Raw genomic sequence first — 24,633 nt, 5'->3', positions numbered from 1 at the left:
TAAGCAATAAAGATGGAGGAAAGTGTGATCGACTTGGAAATACCTGATAGATATTTGGAGAGAAGACTAAAGCTTAGTAACAACATTTGTTGAATTCATTATTCACAATTTGAGCATAATTTTGATATTGAATTTAAAATATTTGTTTTTTCTTTATTTCTATGGTATCAGAATTTATAAAAAAGACTTAATTTAAAAATTTGCATAATATCCGTCTTTGATATCCAAATTTTTAGTATTATACTATATTTATTTTCCTATTATCGTATTTTCATCAGTTTGATACCAAGCTAGTTTATTTTTATAGTATAAATTCTAAGCTCAAAATTTTGAAATATTTAAAGCTTCTTCAGTCGAATCAACATTTAACCATGTATATCCTTAAAATATATGATAAATCTTCTAAAATTTATAGCTTTTATAGTATTTTAAATATACTGTATTAAGTCGCAAAACAGGCGAACAGATTTTTTATATGTGAATCCCTAAAATATACCAAAGTTTGCAAAAAAGATAGAGATATAGAAAGATAGAAAAAGCTTGCACTTGATAGATCTTCTAAAAATTGATAGCTCTTATATATATGTATGTATATTTTTAATATACTGTATTAAGTTGAATTTTAGACGGACAGACATTTGACACCTAAATGAAATACCCTTCAACACGTTGTCGGGTATTAAAGTGAAGCAACTGAACTGAAATGAAATCAATTAAGAGCAGCCTGAAGGGGCGTAGCAGAAGAAAGGAGAAGTAACAGGATGAAGATGATGATGAAGAAGGCTAGGCGGGGGGAAATTGCCATCAAGTAAATGCAGACGAAGCGTGAAATTAACAAAATGCTAAAATAAATTATAGTATTGTAGTTGAACTGAAGTAAAACCCACCTTGTTGGGCGATACATGCCACGATCTGCGTGCCCCGCGGCCCTGACAGGAATTCGAGCTGCTCTGGCTCGACGACGAGGATGTGTCGGCATTGTTGTGGTGGCCAGCTCCCGTGCTCGCACTGATGATGGAACCATTCTCATATATCTCCGCCGAGCAGATGGAACTGTTCAATGTCGCTGTGCTCGCTGCCAGCGATGGAATCGGTGAACTTGCCGGCGATGGCGAGAAGCAGCCCGAATCGTAAGAGTTCAAGATGCGTAACCGGTTGCCCGGACAAAGACCCTGCAAAACATAACATAGAAAATATATTTAGTTATTAGTAAGGAATGCAAAAAGTAATACAAAGCAAGGAAGAAAGCAAAACAGCGCGGTATTGTTCTTAAAATATACCAAATTAATACACCACAAAATATAAAAATACACCAAGGGCTGTAATTGGTATATTAATATAGTACTATATTCAATATATACCAAAGAGTACAAAATATACCATATTGTCAGTCAAAGCAAATACGATTTGGGCAAATTTTCTCATAAAAAAGTATTTCTTTAATAACTTCGACAATTTTCATCTGATCGCAACCAAATTTTTAAGAATCAAAAAGCCTTAAGTTTTTGTTACGGGCGGGAAGAGGACGTGGCAAAAATTTGAAACAAATTTTATCTGTATACAAACACAACAAGTGCTGTCGACTAGAAATTATATCTCTATCTCTTGTGCTCTCTGACATCTAGGTGTTTATACGGATGGACGGACAGACGGACAGACAGACAGACGGACTTGAATATCGTCTCGGCTGTTGACCTTGATCAAAAATATATTCTTTAAAGGGTCGGAAAGGCCTCCTTCTTCTTGTTAGAAACATTTTCTATGGCTAGCTGGTATAAAAATATATAATAAAATATTTAGTTATTGCCCAGAAAAAAAAAAATTCATAAATAAATAAATAATAGTCAGAGCATGTGAAATTTTCGATTGGGAATTCATGGCTGTGTCGCTCATTGAGCTCAATTGATTTTGATTGTCTTTTAATTAACTCAATGCGCACTGCATTCTTAATAACAAAACAAAATCTATAGCAAAAACCACACACACATAATAAATTGCAATTTTTTAATTGTCTGTCAGTTTGTTTCATTGAATGCCATCTATCAATGTGCAGTTCTTTCAGATCTCTCGTTTCGACTTTGATATAAACGAAATGTTCCCATTTTTTTTTTCTTATGCTGACTTCAAAGTGGCAGGAAAAAAAATGTTGTCAACATGTGTTGCCGTGTTTTGCTGCCCATTTTAATTTTATTTTAGCCATAGGCATTAATACTCTTTTTTTTTGTATTTTTTTGTTAGCGGGTGCCGAACAATTTATGTTACAATTTTTGTGTTGTACTTTTTGCTGTTTAATATTTATGAACGAAACACCAACAAAAAAACAAAAAATAATAATGTTGCTGTTGTCGCCAGTCAATTGGCTGTTTTTTGGGTTAATTGTTTCCATTAAAAAGTGCGGCTACTTTTTAATTAACGGCAATTGGCCGACATAGTATGTTGTATCTGTATCTCAATCGAATGTATCTCTTTGCGTCTCTGTGTATCTGTGTGGCATCTATGGCGATTTTGATTTCCATTTTGATACGTGTTTTGACACCAGCAGAAAACCATTCATTCGACCGCCTCGCCACATGAGTTGAGTGCATGGCATTCATGAGTGCTCGTAGTGAGTGCTCAGTCTCTCTAGCCAATTGAGTTGTTAATTAAAAATATGTTCGCTGGTGTTTGCAATTTTCGTTGTTGCGCAACTACGCGACGTTAATCAGTTTTTAATTTGGCCAACGGGTGTGTTTTATTTCTTAACTCGCTCAGCTTTTTTTTTTTGGGGGGTGCAGTTCTCTAGCGTCTATCATCTAATCAAAGCGCCATTTCAAGGCTGCCTTGCGGCGAACTTTGAGATCATTATGAGATTTGAGATTAATGCCCGTATACAATAGCGCAAATTATGTTGAACCATTCGAAACAAAGAGCATGAAATTCTATGAGAGCAACGTAAGAGAAGAGAGAGGAAGTAGAAACTTAAACAATGGGAAAGCTTGAAGAAAGTAGAGTACACAAAAGAAGGAGTCGAAAGAGATGAATGGCAGACAATTTGATTGGGTAAGAAGATATCTTCTGTTTTTTTGGGAGAGTTGAAGAAAGATCTATAATATAAATGTGGTATTGAAAGAAGGAAATTGGTTAAAGTAGTTAAATCGTTGAATGGATTTAGAGACAAATAAATGAAGAGAAAGGTAGAAAATTGAATAGTGTAAAGAGCGAACTATAAATTTATAAAGAAATAGTTTAATAAACAACCGGAGAGAAAATGTAAAGATAAACTGATTGATAGCCATCTGTATAGAGAGATTAAAGGCTTAAAGATGTCATACGAAGTCGCAGATCAAGAAATAAAGGCTTCTGAGAAACTTCAATCTTACAGCAATTTAAGAAAGGAAATTTGTTAGAATTTGCATTGATGGACTTGGTGATACATATGTTAAATAACATTTTATAGTATGACAATCGATCGAGTGATATTGCAGATCAACGAATAATGAACGAATTTTGCAATGCTTTTGAGATTCTCAAATTGTGTAACAGTTCAAGAAAGGAAATTTTTTAGATTTTTCTTGAATGGATTTGGTCATATATAAATAACAGTTAATAGTGCGAAAATCGACTTATAATTATATGTCAAAAAATTAATTACTGTTAGATAAACAGATTGACAGATAGTTAAATTAAGTCAGACAGACAAATTAATAGATAATAATCTATTGTTGAGATAAAGCAAACATATGCACTCAGACAAATTAATATTGTGACCGATATACATACATAAAAATAAATAGTTTCGCAATGTTTCTGGTATTCCCAATTTGAATAACATCTTTCATGTTGTACCAATTGAGAACCCCAATTTGTATGCACTTAGCGGGCGATTTCAATGCTCGATTCCTCAATTATATGAAACATTTTTATAAGCTGTGAACACACATTTCATTTCATTTCACTTTGTGTGCAATCAAACTAACAACTTCGACCTCTTTCCGCTTTTCACTTTCCGTTTTTTTTTATTATATTTTTATACTTTTTTCACACCCCAATGCACCCCCTCGGGGGATAGAAGGAAATGGACATAGACCAGTTGGCAGTTGGCAGTTGAGCATGTCCGAAATGATGTTGCATGCCACCTCCCCCAACTCTTTTGAATGCATTGGTAATCGCTCGTAATGCGCGAGCAGCGGCATTATGTGGATTATTATTATTACAGCTGCAGACACAATTAAATGTGGCAAATGTGAAATTTATATGCAACATGCGCCCCGCATCGAGCGTACAACGGGTGGCAGCCACGTGCCACATTATTATTATGATGAAGAAGTCAACGATGATGATGATGAATCATGACTATAACGAGACTTTTTGTGTGGGACTGCATTACACAATTAAATTACAAATTCAATACAAAATGCTACACTAAATGAATTCCATTAAAGTTCGCGAAGAACTTTAAGTAAATACCGCAAAACTTGCTAAGGCGTTGCTCTTTAGAGTTTAATGGCTCTTGAGAGACGCCTTTCGTGAAACTCAGGTAAAATAAAAGAAGCCAACTCACCTGTTGGTTGCGCAGTGAGCAAAGCCACCAGCCCTCGATGCCTTCGGTGTCCTGTTCGATGACTGTGAGAATGTCGCCCTTTTTGAAGGGCAGCTCGTCTTGTGTATCCGCATAATTATCATAAATGGCCTTTGCATAAAGTTTCTGCAAATAAATCAAAAGACGAAGCAACAATTAACATTTGGAAGATACGAAAAAAATGCGCAAAAGTTTTCAGTTTCACTTCTCAGTTTTGCAGTTATCAAAATAAAGCAATTCGGCAAAAGTTCTCGGCATATAATGAACTGCATGCGATATATTTAAGCCAGCCAGACAGACTTCTAAGAAGCCGCAGCAGCAACAGCAACACTCCAATTTCAATGGAATTTCAAAGACGTGAAGAGTTCTTGACCAGCCAACTCTTAACGCAACGACCCCGACTTTGACTTGAACTGGAGCCAAGTCAAAGCCAAAAACCGAAGACAAAACTAAAACCAAAACATCATTCAAAAGAACTCGTCTGTGTTTTTTTTCGGAGTTTTTCTTCAGGTAGCGCAGGCAAAAATATATGCGCGTATTTCTCTCTTTAAAAATATATTTTTTTGTTTTCTTTTTTGCTTTTTTTTCGAACAACAACAAAATTGCACAAATTGCAAAAAGACTGAAAAACAAAGCGAGCTCTGTTCTTTTTTTCTTGATTTTTTCTTCATACTTATCTTTTCCATATTGTGTTGTTTTTAGCTCATGCAGCGCGCTTCATTAGTTTACCTGGAATTTCAGGTCAAACTTTTGCGTTGTTAGAGAGCTCAACCACAACAATAACAACTGTGGAAGTGAGCAGAGAAACACATTGAACTCTAAGACCGTTAAGAGAACGCAAAGTAATTGTTATTACTTTTAATTGTTTTATTCAATTGCTGTAAATACTAACTTGAAGGTACTTTAAAAGGGTTTTCTTTTTGAAGCTCAATTAAGCTGCGCATTGTTATCGACGCAGTGTCATAATCATCAACTACTTTCTTTTCGAATTGTTTCTAATCAACTGCACACGACTGTGAGGTGTGCATTGTATGTAGAAGTTAACTCGCTTTGCTTGTTGTGGTGGGCAAAGGTTTCCTCAATGAATGAATGAGAGGAGTGAGGTGTCCCCCTCTCCGATCCTCCAACTCCGACTCCGATTCCGACTCGGGTTAAGCGTGTTGCTTTTAATTTCGCCACCGCATCGAACAAAAATCCCAAAACGAACGTTTTGAACTCAACCCAAAGCCGACACCATTCAAGTTGTCGTTGTTGTTGTTGTTGCGGTTGTCGTTGCCGTGACTGCCTCTGACTTTGGTAGTTGGGGGTAGCGTAGTTGTTCAAGCTGCCCTCGATTTCCATACTCCGCTCCTGTCGCATTTAATACGAGTGAGCGAACGGGACAGACAGACAGACAGAGCGACAGACAGAAAGAGACATTGTATGCGACGAGTACTGCTTAGCGATTACAATATCGCGCGATGAATCGACGTTGAACTTTCAACTCGGAATTGAAACCCGTTTCAACAGCAGCAACTAAAGGTAGGAGGCATTGTGAGTGAGTGCTGCGGTTTTCTGTTGTATTCTACTTTTTCAATTTGGAAAGCTGAAATGTCGTTCACAAAATGTCAAACCGAAGAAAATGAGCGCACTTGAAGTTCATGTGTTCGATGCAACGTTGCCTGTTGGCTGCTGCCAATGACACTTCTTCCTCTAGCACTTGAACATTGCGTTGTTCAAACAATTCCGACTCGAATTTGACTCTATGTTTGTTTGTTTGGTAATTTGCCTACGTCAGATGAAATTGCTCTCTTACTGCCAGGGTTGTCATGTGCATTTGCTTTCTTCGCTTCAAACGGCATTTTTTAACATGACGCTAATTGAACAGGCAAATATTTGAACATCACATTGAAGTCGCATTTGGAGTTTGTTTTTTTCGGTTTTACGAAGTTCCGTTTGGCGTCTCAAGTTTCCAGTCAAGCCAAGCAAATAAAAATAAAACGAAAAAAAATCAAATATCGTTGGATTTTTGTTTGTTGTTTGTTCGAGCGACTTTAATTGGTTTGTTTAGCGCATTTTTCTTGACGCTATACAATACTGTCAATATAGAAAACCCATTGTGCAAACGGAACTAGTTCTTGGCTCAGAGCAGCGAAAGTTTTCGATACTCAAAAGTATTGAAAATACTCTTTCTTTCCCTCTCTCTCTCACTTTTTTGGGAGACTTTTAAAGGCGCTTTACAAATTGCATTTGCGAATTATGCCGCAATAAATCAGCTGGAAATCGACCACAAAATTGAATAAAACTAATTTCTGGCTTTGGGGCATAAGCATTTTGTGCATGTGAGTTTCCTTTCATTTGGCATAAAGTGAAAGAGCCTTGGCGATTTATTGTTTCTTTAAAATTGTGGCACGTATGACCAGCAACAACAACTACATTAATAGCGACTACAATGAGCATAGTTATAAGACCGATTTCGAGTTCCACATAACAACCGAAATCTTTATTTCTTAGCTACTTTGGAAAGGTTATTCACCAGCGGTCATAAAAGTACGCTCAGACAGAGCTTTATAGAAAGCCAAAAAAAATAAAGTGGAAGTTGAACTTAAGTGAAGTCAAGCCTAAACATTAAAAAAAAACCCCATCACACATGTTGCCCATACTGTTAGATTACTTTATTCTTTTTGCATTCTTTTTTTGAACAAATACATCCTATCCTGAAGACCATAAATAACAGATCTCGAAGCATACAGAACAACAGAAGCAGCCGCGGGGCGACAACGATGTCTTAATGAGCACTCAAAACTCAAGAAATGTGTGTGTAAAAATAAAAATTCGCAATAAGCGGGAGTGGAAAGAAACTTTTGTCAAAATTTTGCTCAAGATCTGATGAGCTTAAAGTCCGTCTCTCAACATGACAATTTGACTTTGAGAAGAGCCCATTAACCGCATTAAATGGCAGACAAGTAAATAATAAAATAAATAAAAATAATTGTATACTCAAGTTAACGGTAATGTGTACAAATTATATAGCAAAAGCGCTTCTCAATGACAACGGTCTGTGATAACCCGCAGTTCCACAACTGATAACTATAAATACTATATATTATATACATTTTTTCTTTTTTTTTTTGGATTGGCTTCTGTCATTGCGTGACTGATAAACCTTTGGAGGTATTTTGCGATTTCTTTTATGATTTCTTTTTGCTGGCTTTTAATTAATCCAATTTGCTACAAAATCGATGGAGGAGCGTCAACTTGATTTGTTTTCAACGTCTTTTTAACTTTTTTTTTTAGCTTCATTAGCAAAACAACAAAGATACCAGAAATACATTTTTCTGTGACTAGTCGCAATTTATTTGGGAACTGCAAAATGCGTCATTTTTTTCTTGTTGGTTGATGTGGGGAACTTTTTGGCATTTGACATTGAGGAGGAGACTTTGTTGGCGGATTAAGAAGGTAAAGTAAAAGATGAAAAAGGTTTTCGCATATGGTAAATATTTGTGCTATATAAAGTCGTGTATTTACTGTATTTAGCCCACTTGTCTTCGCCACGCCATATGTCGCAAAAGTTGAACTGGTTTGTTTTTTTTTTTTGCGCTTTGTTGACTGCAAAAATAAAATAAAATAAAAGTGTATACAACAGCGCGCTGTTGTTGACAGTGTCGGCCTTTTCGGCACATTTCGTCAAGCCGTGTGCAAAAATGTGACAATAAAACTTTAAAGCAGGCCAACTCAACCGAAAGATTGCCCCCCAAGAAACACGTTCCGAGCACACATACCGAATATACATACTCGAAAGATCAGTTAACCCAGCAAAAGTCTGTTTAACTTGACAGTAAAATGCGTTGACAAGTGCGCAAAATCGAAAATCAAATTCAGTTGCCCACTGAACTGATCTATATATGTAGATATCCGAGTACCCGATTCGTATTCATGAGTGCATGAACATGATGCAACTGCACCCACCCACACACAACAACAACAACAATGATCAGTATTTACAAGTGTCTGGTTGATCCATCAACGTTAATCCATTTGACTCCGAGAGCAATCAGTTGTGGCATGCCACAGGAATGTTTGCTTAATCCACACAAAAGCCTTTTACTACTCTACACTGCTATTTCAAAGTTCACAGCTGTATATAGATTTTATTAAGAAGGGGTCGAGCACTGCGCTCAATTGGACTAATCAGCTAAATACTTGGATTTGCAACAAAAAGCAGAAAACTTATAGTTCAAAGAACAACTAAAAGTCAACAAAAGGGATTTCAATAAAAATACTGCCAAGATTAAAAAGAAATCGTAAAAAATTAAATTTAATCTTTGAAATAATAAATACGAAAAAGATGTTGAAAGCAAACACAAAAATACGTCTAAAGTTATGAAATATTTTATCTATGCGTTGTTGTTCGACTTTACTTCAGCTTGACTATTGAAATTGATTAACTTGAGTTTATTTTTGGTCGTCGCGACGATTTCGATTTTCTATTCTTGATGGATCGCTTTGCCAGCCAAGCAGCCAGCACTTTCATCTGTCAATGTCGACGTCGAGGCCCAACTTACTTGATATTGGCCCATTAGGTAAGTCTGGTATGAATAGTACTCTATACGCTATATATATTACGTTTAATAGTCCACGTGCGCTGAAAATAAATTTACTATGAAATTGCACCAGACGTAGACGTTGGCTAATTTCATATTCTAAGGGCCAAGTTTCAGTCTTCAAATGAGTCACAAAGCAGCGTAAATTGAATAATTCCCGTGCTGTGAAATTATTGCTAAATTAACTGTTGACTTGCTGTATTAAAGAACAAACAAAACGGTTTCAACAAAAGTATTCGTCGACCTTCGCAAATAAATGCAAGTATATAAATGTATTTTTCAAGTGAAACACGCAATAAAAAAACACACACATTGTTCAATTCCCGCAGCCCGCAGAATTTCAGACCCCAAAAGCCACTCTCAGACTTCGTGAATCAACCAAAAAAATAAAAGCAAAATCAATTTAAGAGCGCGGTCTGTAAAGTTTCGCGTTTTTAATGTGGAAACAACAAAAATATCATTAAAATATCAGACTCTGTTTATTACGAATTTTGTTTTCGATTATCGCACAAGTTGCATTTGCCTGTGCTGTGACAAAAGAAGCCCAAGAATTGCTAGAAACAGAAACAGAAAATAACCATAAAAAAGCAAACATTTTTCGAGCCGATCAATCATTTGATAAACAAACATGTACAAGCTATAAATTATAATAATAATAATAATAAAAGATTCAAACCTCCAGAGGCTAAGCAATGTTCCAGCGAAAAGAGAAAAAAAAATATTGTTGCAAATGGCCCCAAGGCAAATGCAGAGGGGAATTGAGAAACCACAGACATACTCGTAAAAAATTATCAAGTCCAAGAGATGCGAGAAGAAAAGACAGCCCATAAAATATGCATAAAACAAGCAAACAAATTAAAAACCCATAGACTGAGGGCATTTGTTAAACATTTGTTTGCATAAATTAAGAGTCTGTCTTCAAGTCAAACTCCTCCCCAACATTTTGGAGTATTCCCTCGCTTATCTATACTCGTAAGTGCTGTTAAAATTCTTTCGAAATTCAACCAATTTTCAGCTCCGCATCTACGTCACAAAAAGCAATTCAATAGTTTTTTTGTGGACTGCGGAATACCCCGGATGTGAACGTGACTCATGCCGCATTACAAAATAATTGAGAGTGAGGCATCAAATTGTTGCTAGCCTAGCCCGAAGAAAACATCAACAAACCAGTTACCAGTTTCTCTCTAAGCCGAAGATCGTCTTTTCGGTCCAGCACCTAACGCATGGCTTACTGTCAGCCTCTCTGCACCCACGTGAAGCGAGGGCCTTGAACTCTAGGCGCATCCATGGAAAGTACCTAAGCGACACTTTTTAATGTTCATTAGGCGTCTGCTGATAGTTTACATTTGTGCTCAGCCAAAGGCTAGAGTGAAGCCTGCCCACGCGAATGTCAACTGAACAAGCGGTTAATGAATGAAAGTGAATGGATAAACAGTTGAGCTGCTTAAGAGGCGATTAAGCTCTGAAAGTATATTCTAAATTTATCTTATAAGACAGAGCATTTCCTGCAGAGGGTTAAAGGACAGCCGACTGCTTAATTTTGGGTAAGATGACTCGACTTTTAATGCAAAGACACACTTTGAGTAACCTAATAGACTCTTTATACTTTTTAAGGTGTTTGGTCTTATGACTAACTTAATATATAAAGTCCTTTTATGAGAGCTTTTAAAATACAGGTAATTTTGATATTTATATTTTCTCAGCCCAATTTCTTTTTTTCTTTCCTTCTGCCTTTTACTCAAACTTTGAGAAGCCTAATAGACTCTATATACATTTAGAAGTTTATAGTCTTAAGGTTAACTTTATGTATTAAACACTTTTATTTACATCTTTGTCTTCTAACTCAGATAATTTAACTATGAGTGATTACTATATTCTTCTGCCGTTGAGAAGCCTAATAGACTCTATGAATTTTAAAGTCCACAGTGAAATCATGATAAAATATATAAAGTCCTTTTATTAAAGCCCTTGGACTTAAAACTGAGGTCATTTTACTGCCTACATTTATTACTTCCCTAAGCCTAATGCACACTTTGGGAAGTCCGATAGACTCTACATTTTTGTTGTCTGTCTTAATCTCCGACAACATTTTACTGATCAGTTAAAGAATATTTCTAAGCACATGCGATCTCTTAGCTCACGCTCTCTTTTTAGTGACGTCTGCTCTTCGTGTTGGTCTTAGGCAATATATCACAGGTGAGTAACTGATTTCCTGATGCCATGATTGGCGGCACTTCAATCTCAGCTAATGGCACTCTAAATCTCTTGTTCGCATACCGAAGACATGAGTCACAGCAACTGAAATATGCCTCGTGGCAGTTGCAGTAGCCGGACAGCTGTGGCTAAGTGTAAATGGGTCTCATTAGTTGCCGCTGGAGGCGTGCGAAATCACTGCAAATCGATGGACTACCTTACTTATCTCTCTCTCTATATAGAGGTACAAGTCATATAAGTTTTATTACTCAGCCAGCGAACTTGTTATCTGAACGAGAACGAGAGAACGAGAAAGAGAAGACTGCAACACGCCCCTTCAAGTAATTGTTCTTATTGTTGTTGTTGTTGCTTGTGTTGTTGCCATAACACATTTCCGGTGCTGACCATAAAAAATTGTGCTGTGCCAGTAAAAATGTGGTGCAAAATTATCGTACAGCAGTCAATTTGCAATTGTTTATTTATTTGTAAGCATTTCCCACTCCCCATTCTCATTCCCATTTCTCAACTGTTGTATCTGTGCCCTTCGCTGATGTAATTACAACTCAATGTCGCACCTGGGGAGCGTCTGGGTCTATGACTTATTGCACTCTTAGGGGCGGGGACGGAGACGGGGCGATGGCCACTCGAAAAAGGTGTTTGCCTAATTAGCATTGCGAGCAGTGCAAACTGTTTTGCATTTCGCCAAGACTGATGAATCAACTAAAGCTCAACTCAAACTTGGTGTTGTCCTGCTTTGAGTGTGTGTGCTGCGTGTTGATGCAACGTGACATGATGTAGTTGCATTCATTTTTCATAAATGCAGCACGTAGTACTTTAGAAACATGGCAAACAACCGCAACAACATTGACAGACATGAACATGCAGCGTTTGTATCTGACAGATACACCACAACAACAACAACAACAACAAGCAGAAAGAGGCACAACAATGACCGCAGCTCTCGACTGTTGCTGATAAGACAAAGCGCTAGAAACAAATGCTAACAAAACCATCAAGTAGCAAAGTTCGCGTGCATGCAATTTGTTATTGTTGTTGTTGTTGCCATGTTTACATGCAGAAAGTGTGTAAAATGCCAAAAGGGGCCAAGCCATGTCTGCTTGGATTGTTTATCACAGTCCTCTTATCAGCAGGCGCATTTGTCTTCGCGCGAAAGTGCAGCATAAGCAAAAGGCCAACAAAAGAGAGAGAGAGAGAGAGAGAGAGAGAGAGAGAGAGAGACAGCAGAGAAGAGTTAACAGGTGTCTTACTCACTGGCCATGTTTACTTGTTATCGCCCAAGTGCATAATTTCCCATAGAGCTCCTCGTAAGCCAACATTTTATTGACATTTTTACTGAGCACTCATTGCAAAAAAGTACAAAAAAAAAGAAATATTGACGCACAAAAATAAAAATTGAAACCTTAATTACTGTAGCGAAAAAGTCTTAATTGCGTACGAAAAGCAACTGACTTTGCTGCCGCTTAGATAACAGAAAACAAACTGTAGGTACTCATTGTTCAGCGGTGCAAATAGCAACTAGATAAAAATATAAAAATGCCTTTTGCTATAAAAAACAAGTGAAGCCAAAAGCTAAGCGAAAGTCTTGCCGCAACTTTCACAAAAAACACACACGTTAGGCCGGAAAAGTCAGATGACTTAACCGATTACGACACAGAATCTTAACTCAAGCGCTGCAAATATTATATTTCACAAGTCTGACACAAGTTCAACAATTAAAACAAGTAAGAAAGCTACAATCAGGTGTACTCGGCTGTGAGATACCCGCTTATCATATGCAGTAAATTCAAAACAGTGCGGTATTATTCTGAAAATATACCAAGACATGCCGAAAGATATTACTATTACATTAAAAATACGCAATTAAGTACTAAAGACATACTATTCGGTATATTTATATACTGTTATATTTAAAATATACCATAGACTTCAAAATATACCAGATTGTAAACCAAAACACATAACACATAAAACACAAAATATACCATAGAGTTCAAAATATATACCATTATATATTTATATACTATTTAAAATATACTATATAATTCAAAATATATACTATTTGGTATATTTATATATTGTAACATTTAAAATATACCATAGACTTCAAAATATACCAGATTTCAAACCAAAACACACACTATTTGGTATATTTATATACTATTCCATATTACGCATATTACACATATTACGGTATATTTATATACTATTACGTTTAAAATATACTTCAAAACATATATACTATTTGGTATAATTATATACTATTACATTAGAAATATACCATAGACATAACTATATACCATAAACCATATTGTCAATCAAAGCGGTTGTAGAAACCGTTTTTTGTAGCCACAAACTTATAATACCCTTCTACCCTTTGTCCAACGAGTAAAATAACACTTAAGTTTGTAACCATTAAAAATAGTTGCATTACCCAAAGCGCTTTTGAAACTATTTCAATTTAACATATGAACTCGTTGCCGTAAATCAAGCCAGTCTAACAAAATTGTTTTTCAACATCAACAAGACGTCAACGACAGAGCGCAGGAAGGATAAATAATATTGATAACATGTCATATATATTCATCAATTGATCAATATGCTTGCGGCTGACGATGTTGCTTTCAACGCCACAGCGTTCAATCAATTTCAATTGTGGCAAAGGCAAAGTCGAAGGCAAAGACGAAGGCAAAGTTTCTGTTAATTTTCCAAATTGAAAACGCTGTCGCCGCTCGCGCACATTAATTCTAATCAATTTTCCCGGCACTTGGCACTAAAAAATAAGTGCCCAATCACCAAAACCAAAGAAGAAGTCGAGACGTCGCATCGTCCCTTTGGCCATGGGGCGCCACTTAATCAAGAGCGTTGTTCCCAGGGGACGGATAAAGGTCTCGATATCAGCAGACAGGACTTTCACTCTCTGTCAGAGAGCGAAGAGAAGAACGAGAGAGACCTCCTCAGACATTGCTCGTAATTAATATTAAAGACTGATTTTTTGGGGGTAGAATCTAGCTACTTGGGTTTTCGTTTACAATTTATGGCTCGGGATACGCTCAATTAAGTGTGATTAGATTTTGAGTAGCTGAAAGCGGCATTGATAAGACCAGCCATGGACTTGCCGCTTATCTTTTTTGGCCAGGTCACGCCTAAGCATGTTAGCCGATAAGATGTTTGCCAAGGCAGCAAGATAAAAGTTGAAGACTAAACTGTTCATGCGATTACGTATCGAAAGTATTCTCTCTGGCTGTGTGTGGCAGGATTTATGGCCTTGAGAGCGTTTGTGGCTTATTTATAGGTTCTCACTTGCCGCCTGCCGCCTGTACAATTGCCTTTCAATCAATTGAAATTAGCTGGAAATCAACAGAGCCAAGCAGAACAACTATTAATAACAGATTTTATTTGCTTGGCCACAACCATTAATTGCACTGCGGACGCCACAAAGATGGACAGCTGGCACTCAAGGCGCACGTCCCCAGAGCCACAATTAATTGCCAACAGTCAGCGGCATGCTAATAGACCCTTTTGGCCCAGTCAAAGAGTTGAAGGCGAAGACGAAGGCGAAGCGAACGGAAAGCCATCTTCAATGTTTTCCGCTGTTTGCATTTTGAAATCTAAGCTGACTTCCCTGCAATCTTCTCAGTCTACTGCAATCTACGTGAGTCTGTCGTCTACAGAGACTAGAGTCTAGAGTCTGCAGTCTTCAGTCTGCACTCGCCAATCTCTTGGCCATGGCTAACCGGCTTCGGCTTCAACTTCAGCTAGGAGCGTCAATTACTTTTCGCTTTTTGCGCATTTGGAGCACATTTATTTTAATCTCACCTGTGGCCAGTCTGCACTGCTGATGGATGCAGCTGCAACACACACACACACACACACACACACATCGATTGCCATTGCCCCAAAGGCTGCAAACTCTTTGTGTGTGCCATCGGATACCTTTAATTATGGCGTACTTAGTGTCAGCGGCTGTTAGATCAAAAAACAAGTTCATGTCATGTTCATAGACCCCTTGTAATTATTTGTTGTTTATTTAATTTGCAACAATATAACATCAATAATTTTTTCTCTATTTGTTTTTCTACTTTTCGCAGTCAACTTGTGCAAATAATATCAAAGTCAATAAAAAACATGTTCAAGGTTAAAACTGCAGCTAAAATGCCAATAATTAAACTCATTCATTGTTATCTAAACTTCACTTCAAAACTTGTTCTTTAACTTCGCATTCCTCATTGATGTTATCAACAACTTCTGACTATCTAATCGCTGCTCAAATAGTTTTCGATAGCTGGGGAATCACAAGCAGCTGTCTTGATGAACTCATTGTTTTCGAGGTGTTAAATGCGAATAGTATATGATTGTGTGGAAAATCTCCGCTCTGCGAGACGAGACGAGAGCTGTCAACAGAGTCTGAAAAAGTTTCAAAGTTATCGCACCTGGGCAGTAAATATAACTGGCACATCAAACGGTCAAATGTATGCTTGAGGTGATAACGAATGCAAAAATTTCGGAAACTTTACAGCCAAGTGGCAAGTGGCAAGTGGCAAGTGGCAGCTGCCTCATTGGTAGCACAATTCGAGTGTTGTTGCGATAGCTGTGAGAAATCCGTTAGCATTTCCTGAGCAGACTGCTCGTTTAACACGCCTGTCACAACACAACAAGCAACTATGTATGTACAAAGATGCAGCCCAAATCCGAGAATCCTCGCCAAGACGCTATTCGTAATGAGTTGTCAATGGCTTAATCGGCTCGTCTGCATCTCTCTCATGGCAGTTGATATGTCGGTAGATATAAAGTCAGATAGTTTATGAGCTGATTGGCTACTAACCGATTTAATGTGAATTCGCCTCGAGACGGAGACGGGAACATCGTAGTCCAAGTCTGCGTTTGTTGCATTCGAGCTGCAGCAGGAGCCGGAGACTGAGATGGCGCTTTGTTTGTCCAACATCTTGAAATTATGGAGGATGGATTAACGGATGATTATTAATCCCTCGACGTTGCGTTTGGGAGCTGAGCTTAGCACATGATCGAGATACTCAAATATATTTAATCCAGGACAATATAGATAAAGTATCTCGACTCTTTTTTCATTAACGTTTTCGAGGTTTTACTTGTTTTTTTGTTTTGACGCTGCTTGTTTGGGTTTTTTTTTTTTGCGGAATCAGCTTATAAAATTCAAGTTTAGACCGCGAGCCACAGAAATTCGCCAAACGCAAAAAATAACCGCAGCAAAAACAACAAAGCAATTCGTATAGCTTTAACAAAAGATGGCCGAACCACAATCGCACACCAATAACAATAACAACAGCAACGTTTTCATATGTCAAACATTAGCGCTGACTTCAAGCGATTTTTATCGCAAGCTTCTTATCGTACAAAAGCGCACGGCGCGATTCAATAGCGTTTCTAATCGCGCGAATAAACTCACTAGAAAACAACGTGAAACGAAACTCAAAACGTGCGTGCCGAAACTGAAAACGCGTTCCGCACCGCAGCAAGTCACACAAGATACTAAACTCTGTTGGATTGCTGTAGCTCGGTGGACGTTCGTGTGCTAGCGAGCAGCCGGTCTGCCGCAGCAACTTTGTTGTTGTTAGACAACGACAGCCCTGTTGTTTTCATTTTGTGTGCATGTGTTTACGCACACACTCTCTTGTGCTCTCTCACCGGCACGACTTCGGCCAGCAGTCGTCGGCTCGTCTCCGCAAGCCGATTGCTCACGATGTTCGTGCTACTACTATTTGCAAATGGTGTTGAAAAAGTAGTAGAAACTTCATACTACTCTTTTTTTTGAGAGTGGTGAGTGTTCGCTTTGCAAATGGGAGCAAATTAGTAGAATTTCGGTAATTGTAGTAGGAAAGTATTTGAATTTGTAAGGCACCTCAATTCATGTGTAACTCCATACCGTTGATCATCATTGATGTGGATGACTTTCGTTCAATGCCCTCCGCTCATAATTCGTTGACTATTTATGCTAGATACTATATCACAAATATATATTTGGTTACATGAGATGCGAGCCCATTAAATTTCACTCAGTTATCTCTCTCGTGTGTAAAAGAATATCCAACACATATTTGTACGCAAAAGTATCGAATGCAGACAAAGCATTCGATTAGCCAAAAGATGAAACAAGAAAGCTCCGATTACTAAAGGAATAGACTGAGAAGGGAGTGAAGTGCCATACAGTGGCAACTGCAGCTGTCCAAACACATGCAAGAAGAACAATTCAATTCAATTGAAATGAAACTCTTGTGCCGCAACTCGTGCTGTTTTTATTTTTGGGGGCGTGAAGTTTTTGTCGCCTTTGCCTTTGTCATGTGTGCGTGTGTGGAGAGTCAACGACAATGGCCCCCAGGGACCTTCATAAGGCATGTGACTTTCTTTTGGGCTCGCTCACGAAAAAGGGAATCCTCAAACCAGTCAATGCCGAAGGTCAGGCAACAACAACAACATCGAGAACAACCCGTTCCATGACTGCTGCCAGACAGGCAGCAAACAAAACAAAAGAGGAAGTTGTTATGTTCGTAGCCCATTGAGAACCAGAATCGGAATCGGAATCAGAATCCGAATCAGAGACTACGACTGAGGAGCGGTCGCAGCTGCATCTTATGGCATGTATAGCGTTGGAAGTGACATTTGACATGATTTGCATGCCACCAAGTGCCACGCCCACGTCACTCACAACTGACAGGGCCAACTCAACAGTGTGCTGAAAAGAGAGAGAAAGAGTTGAAGTAGTCTCAACTCAACCCGCAGTTCACTGTTTGTTGCTGCTGAGTTTTATTGTCACTTTCAGTTTGGATTTGGATTTTGATTTAATTTTATTTGATTGGAGAAACAAACACAAAAGACAAAGGCACAATAACGCAGTTCGAGCTCTCAATCAATTAGTTTTATTAGTCAGCTATTTCGAGTTCTTATCGCTGTCGTAAAAACTCGAAATATTTTTTTTGAGATACATTTCCGTTGCGTGGGCGGCTCAACTCAACTGCTTCGAAATTCAAATTGTCTTTGGTTTCATATTTTGCATTCCAATTGGTCTAATATAAATTGTGCTCTATAGCCATCTCTTTCTAGTGTGGTATGTGCATCCTGCTGCCTTATGGCTATTATGTTGAACAAACAATAACAGCGTGTCCTTTGTCGCAGTCACGCTTGGACATCAATCTATCTTTAGGGATGTTTCCCATTCCCCTTCCCCTTCCTTTTTCCATGCCATTTGTTTTCATTTCGTGCAGCATTTTCCATTTAACGACACTAACAATTAAACGCCCGCATTCCATAGAATTATGTAGAAAATATAAAACCAGAAGGGTCAGTCATAGATACCACAGGGTTGGAGGAAGCTGACCACAAAACTTTGCTGAAAACCCAAACTCAACCTCTAATTGCCTACTCTAGTAAAAACTGCCTCGCTAACAAGTTAAAGCTGTATTTATTTTATGGTATCTCCCACCTTACTATGCAGATAGATGTCTTTATGTTTTTGCCACACTTTCGGGCATAGCAGATATGCAAATTGCTCTCAACAATGTTGTTGTTGTTGTTTGCAATTTGGAAGCTGAATACATAATTTTGTGTAATATGTAAATTGCGACCACGCATTATAAATACATGCGTGACTTACTCTCTAGGTGATACATATATTTCTATGTATATAGTATATGTTATAAATATGTGAAAACATCGCGCCACCTTTTGTGGTTGCGCCTCCAACAATTTTGTGGGCGTTGCACAGAATTGTGGCACCTGTTGATTTTATTGCACATTGGTGTCAGCTTCGTCAACCTCCCTTGGGGTTGTTGCTGCTAACGATGTCTCTATTCAGTTGTAACTTAATTATCGATTCCAATGTCAGTCGATAATTGTGTCAGCTGTCGACTGTAATCGAGTGTTCACTGTACCTAAGGAGTGCCCAGACTTATCAGTATATTCAGTATTGACCTGACCACATCCAAGGCTTGTCTGCAGTTTGAAGTCGAAGTTGGAGTCGAAGTTGAAGTGGAAGTTGGCTTTCATTAAGATGCACATCTTAATTGCGCCCACAGCTGTCGAAGAGACGATCCTTTTCAACTTTCCAACTAAATTGGGCACGTCGCACGTCTATTGTTTTACAACGTATCTTTCGGAACATAATTGATGAATTTATGGCACAACATGAAGTACTAATACTACTACACATCACTTTTACTGATTGCGTTGCAGCTTATCACGCGCCAAGCTGATGAAGTGCAGCCAGTCGGTCTCTAATTGAACTCCCTTTTCTGCTTTGGGGTTAATAGATTCTTTGAATGCATTTCTTCTTTCTTGTTTCTTGTTTTTTTTTTGGGCTACTCGCTTCATTTCCAATCTGTGCTTATTGCGCCGACATTCGACACTCGGCGCTGAGATTGGCTCGTTTTTTCAATTTTAGCTCCACTTCTGGCCAGCGCATGAAATGCCATTTCGATTTTACGTCTCTGATGAGGAGTATTGAACATTTGTTGTTGTTGTTTGTGTTGTTCAGCCTGCCTTTTCGTTGATTTTGCATTGTTTTCGAAAGTGGCACGTTCTGACCATTTATGGCGCACGCATTGCCAACCACAGAAACCGAGAAACAGTGGCAATCAACAAACAGCAAACAGCAAACAGAAGCGGAGTCTGGTCATCCACAAAACCCCAAAAGAGCTCTGACCAGATGTCTGGAGATATGGCAATTGCTCATTCACAAGGCATAGCATTCACTTTGATAAATCGACACATGGACAACATTAAAGTGCGAGGTCGTTTCAATGTAGGTAAAGTTTTGACTGCAGAACAAAGTGAAAATAAGGCAGGTTGTGAAGTATGTGATAGAAAATTAATAGAACAGTTGAAGATAATTACAGAGAGTTGTTTCAAAAGTATTGAATATATTCAACTTCAATAAATTGTGCATAGATAGAAAAACGTGCTAAAATCAGGAACAAAATCTTGAATCAAGACTGTTTGTGTGTCAAAATTGAACCAAGAAGGTTTATTCTTAAATCAAGATAAAACATCTAGATTGTTCAATCTTGAAATAGAATTTCAATCTTATCATCTTGTTTCAAGAACGAAAAAATCTTAAAATTGAATCAAGTTTGCAAAAAACAAACGTTTTAGATTAATTCTATTGGATATACTTGATATAAATTTGATTATGATTGAAATGGGAAGATAAAACAATCTTAATTTAAGTTTATATTCTTGTTTTAAGAATGAAAACATCTTAATATTAAATTAAGAAGGAAAAATCTTAAACCAAGATTTTTTCAATCTACATTTTCTTCTCTCAGTGTGCATAAAGACCAAAAGATTAGACTATAAGCAAAACAAATTAGTTCAGACAAAAGTGCTAAGACATCTTGAGTAAAAATAATCTTAAAATTAAATTTATAAAATAATATTATATCAGTTTTAAGAAGCTTTAAAATGGCCAACACCAAACTTTTGGTTATAATTTTCGAGGAAAGAAATTTCGAAATGATGTTTAAATTTTGAACTCTTATTTCAAAAAGCTCCAATATGTAATTCTTGATTCATGAATTCTAAAATCGAAAAGTTCTGAAATTCAAACTCAAGATTTTGATTTTTCTTTTTAAAATATTCAAGTTTTCTCTCTGCTATTTTCCTAAAAGAAATATTTCAATTTTATCCCTAAAAATGTTTTTGCTTCTTTAAACATAATTTCTTAGGAATATTTTAGTAGAAAAAGGTTAATATTCATTTACTTTAATAAAGGCGTGGTTGTGTCTTTTCATATACTTTTGGGAATTATCCTGAATGCCGTCTTTGTCTTTATCGCATCTTCATCTTACGAGTACATATCCCCAGATTTAAGTGCTATCACATCTTCCATCTGTAAATGTCTGCTTAACAGCTATCTCTCTCTCTTTCTATTCTCTTCCTTCAGCTCTCGCTCACTCGTTGCTGCTTTAGGGCTGAAATCTCAATGGGTTAATTGCCCAGCCCCGGCAATTTGGAGGTATTATTAATGTTTGCCTGCTCCAAATGAAACGTCAAAGAGTGAACGACTTCATCAGCACAAAAGTCTCAGCAAAGCAGAACGAACAACTTAGCAACTTCAAAAAAACAGAAAAAGCAGAAAAAGTTGTGCGTTCCATTTTTCACAAATTGCTGAAGACGTGGGAGTTTTGTGATTTGCCTGGATGTTGTCTCTGTCGGCAAATTTCACACACACTCACACACACACACACACACACACACTGTGGCAATATGTAAAAATAAGGCAGCAGCAGTCGGAAGAAGTCGAATGCATATGGGGATATAGAGATCGTTGTGTAAATATTATGGACCTAAGCAAATTGTTGGCAGCTGCGGCTTCTTTGACAATTTGCCGCCTCGCGCTCTAATCTTGACTGCGACTTCACTCCTAATCCGGAGAGAGAGATATTCTTGACGCGATCTGGTGGCCAAAGCCATAGCAATAGCCAAAGGCGAAGCCAAAGCCACCCAGCGATAATAACAAACAATTTGTTTGTTTGTCCACACAGCCAGAAAACTGTTGGAAAACTGTCAGACACGATGAAGAGAGAGAGAGAGAGAGAGAGGAACAAAAACAACAATCTGGGTACGGCTGCCTTTCTGCCTCTTTTTGCCAGTGTTTGCATAATTCATGACTTTGCCGACTCCACATTTGCAGTTGCAGTTGCAGTTGCACCCACATGGCTGTCTGGTTGGGTTGGCAATCTCCTTCTCCGGTTGCTCAATAGTACAAGATCGCATGGCACAACCATTCATTACAAGCACATTGCAAATTGAGATACAAAACTGCCAGCCCACAACAACGACAACGACAACCAAAAGAACAACAACAGACTTTAAAACAAAAAGGCAAAACAATGCTGGATTCATATGGCAGACTATATCGATACGGCCAGCATAATTTACGATTCCGAATACTCGCTGCGGGGGTGTTCCTCTTCCAAACCATCCCATTTGGATCGCATCCCATTCTATGCGATGCGATGCCAAAGAATTGAATTTCAATTTGCTGACTTGCCATTTTCCATGTTTGCAGCAAAGACTTCTTCTCGCTTCTTCTCGCTTCAAGTGCTTAAAGATGTCTACCGAAAGGGTAGTTTCATATTCAATATTCATATTCGCATTCATATTCACATTTGAGTTGACTCTGTGAGTGTGAGGAAGCACGACTCCATTTCAATGACGCTGCGTTGTTTATTGTGAGTGTTTCATTCACTTCCTCGCCACAGTTTAGATACTTTTTTTTTTGTTTAGAGAATCTGCAGAGATCTGCAATTTGTGATACAACCATTTGTTGTCCTACTGTCAAATTTCATGGACAATTTCAGCTGTTCTGTGAGCGATTCTCTACACTAGCTAACAAGATGGGAGTTCTTTAAAATTATATAACAAATTGCAAAGCCAATGACCATCATAACGCTATTAGTTGAACATTATGTTCAACACTAATTATCAAAACTTTATGCAATCGAAGGCCTAGTAAAATATTCGCTAATTATTATTATTATAAACATAAAGTTTAAACCGGCTTAAAACATAAAAAATAGTTTCCTCACAAGTTAATAAAAACACAATTCAATACTTAACGTAAAATTATAATTGTTAATTATTCACTTGAATTGAAGGTAAAACTTTAACATCGAAATTAATTTGTTATACAAAGTTGTACATAAAAATCAAGAAAGCATATTAAAAATAATAACAAATAAAAGCTTTAGCTTATAGTACTAGCAAATAAATAAATAAATGAATAAAAAATAAACTATACATACTTTACTTAAGCCAAACGTTATTCATACTATAAATCTTAGAATATTCATATAATTTTTACAATAATATTTCAATCACTTATGATCGACAAACAAAGAAAAAAACAATAATACCATCGGTATTTTTTTAACGATCTTTTAATACGTCATAATTTTTATACCCGGTATAAGGGTATTATAACTTTGTGCCGGCGGGAAATGTATGTAACAGGTAGAAGGAGGCATCTCCGACCCTATAAAGTATATATATTCTTGATCAGCGTCAACAGCCGAGACGATCTAGCTATGTCCGTCTGTCCGTCTGTGTGTCTGTCCGTCTGTCCGTCCGTCCGTATGAAACACTGGATCTCAGAGACTATAAGAGATAGAGCTATAGTTTTCGACAGCATTTGGTTACTATATCGATATACCAAGCATACCATTTGGTATATTTTTAGTATTTTTTTAGTATTTTCGGTATATTTTGAAAATGATACCGCAATATTTTGCCTTTATTAAAAGTGGGTAGCGGGTATCTCACATTCGAGCACACTCGACTGTAACTTTCTTACTTGTTTCATTTCGGGTTTTGATCATTTTTATAATAACTTAATATTTATTTGAAGTAATTTTATATATTCCAGTAATAAACATTTTTGAGTTAGAAGATGGAAATCATAAATAATAAAACTTAAAACTTTAAACTTTTTATAGTCCTTCCTAATTCATTTTTTTTTTTCATCTTCCTCCTTTACAAAATCAGTTAATTCAACATAAGAGACAACTTTACATTAATGTTTATCATATCTAAACTGTACCTAACTAAATTCAGAAAGAATACTAAATAAATTACTGACAATGGCAATGCAAATATTAAATTAATGGTTACGTTTCGGTAAATAAATAAAAATCGTTTATAATAATTATAAATTTTTTCCACTTCTCCCCAATTCACAGAATCAGTTAAATCAGCATAAAATGCCGCTTCATATTAATGTTTATTACACTCGGACTTTAGCTGACAAATTTCAGGCAGCATAATGAATAAATTAAGAAATATTTGTATGAAACCTGTGCTGCCTGAATATCATTTCATTTACGAGTAATCTTCGCTCACTCACTAAACTAGTTAACAAAATTGCGAATGCTGCTCGCGGGCCACAAAATCAAGTACTATAATTAGCAGATCGTCCAAGTGAAACTATCTTGCAAACTGTTCACACTTGAATTATAATATTTTGAAGCCATCAATCATCCACACAGATTACAGTGCTTAAATCAGTTGTGCAGAGTGCAGTGCAGTGTCATTTATCAGCATCGCAGCATCTGTGACCAGAGACAGAATAAAAAACAAACTTTAGTGCAGAGTTGTTGCTTGGCTGTGTTAACAACATGCTCGTATTCAATTTGCTTTGTTCCCAGGCATTTAGAACATCCTGTATGCTGGGGATCGAATCGAACATCGACATGGAATTGGAGAAGGAGAAGGAGTTGGGGATGCAGTTGAAGTTGAAGTTTGAGTTTGAGT

The 24,633-nt window shown here is 37.3% G+C and overlaps 1 protein-coding gene across 2 annotated transcripts in view; it reads right to left on the bottom strand.

Annotated features, from left to right (window-relative positions):
• Nucleotides 1–24,633, bottom strand: part of LOC132794453 (breast cancer anti-estrogen resistance protein 1) — a 42,156-nt gene that overhangs the window by 8,935 nt on the left and 8,588 nt on the right. The window contains exons 1-3 of one of the 2 annotated variants that reach the window (XM_060804914.1): nt 16,178–16,846; nt 4,541–4,684; nt 888–1,172 (exon numbers count right to left, since the gene is read on the bottom strand). In XM_060804914.1, coding sequence (XP_060660897.1) covers nt 888–1,172; nt 4,541–4,684; nt 16,178–16,297 — 549 coding nt within the window. In that variant the 5' untranslated portion in view covers nt 16,298–16,846. Of the gene's footprint in view, nt 1–887; nt 1,173–4,540; nt 4,685–16,177; nt 16,847–24,633 lie in introns of those variants that run through there. The other variant, XM_060804913.1, reaches the window with a different exon arrangement.

This window comes from Drosophila nasuta, chromosome 3 (assembly GCF_023558535.2).
Source record: "Drosophila nasuta strain 15112-1781.00 chromosome 3, ASM2355853v1, whole genome shotgun sequence".
NCBI classification, from domain to species: Eukaryota; Metazoa; Arthropoda; class Insecta; order Diptera; family Drosophilidae; genus Drosophila; species Drosophila nasuta.
Note: the sequence above shows the minus strand (reverse complement) of the source record. Positions and strands in the feature narration are given on the sequence as shown.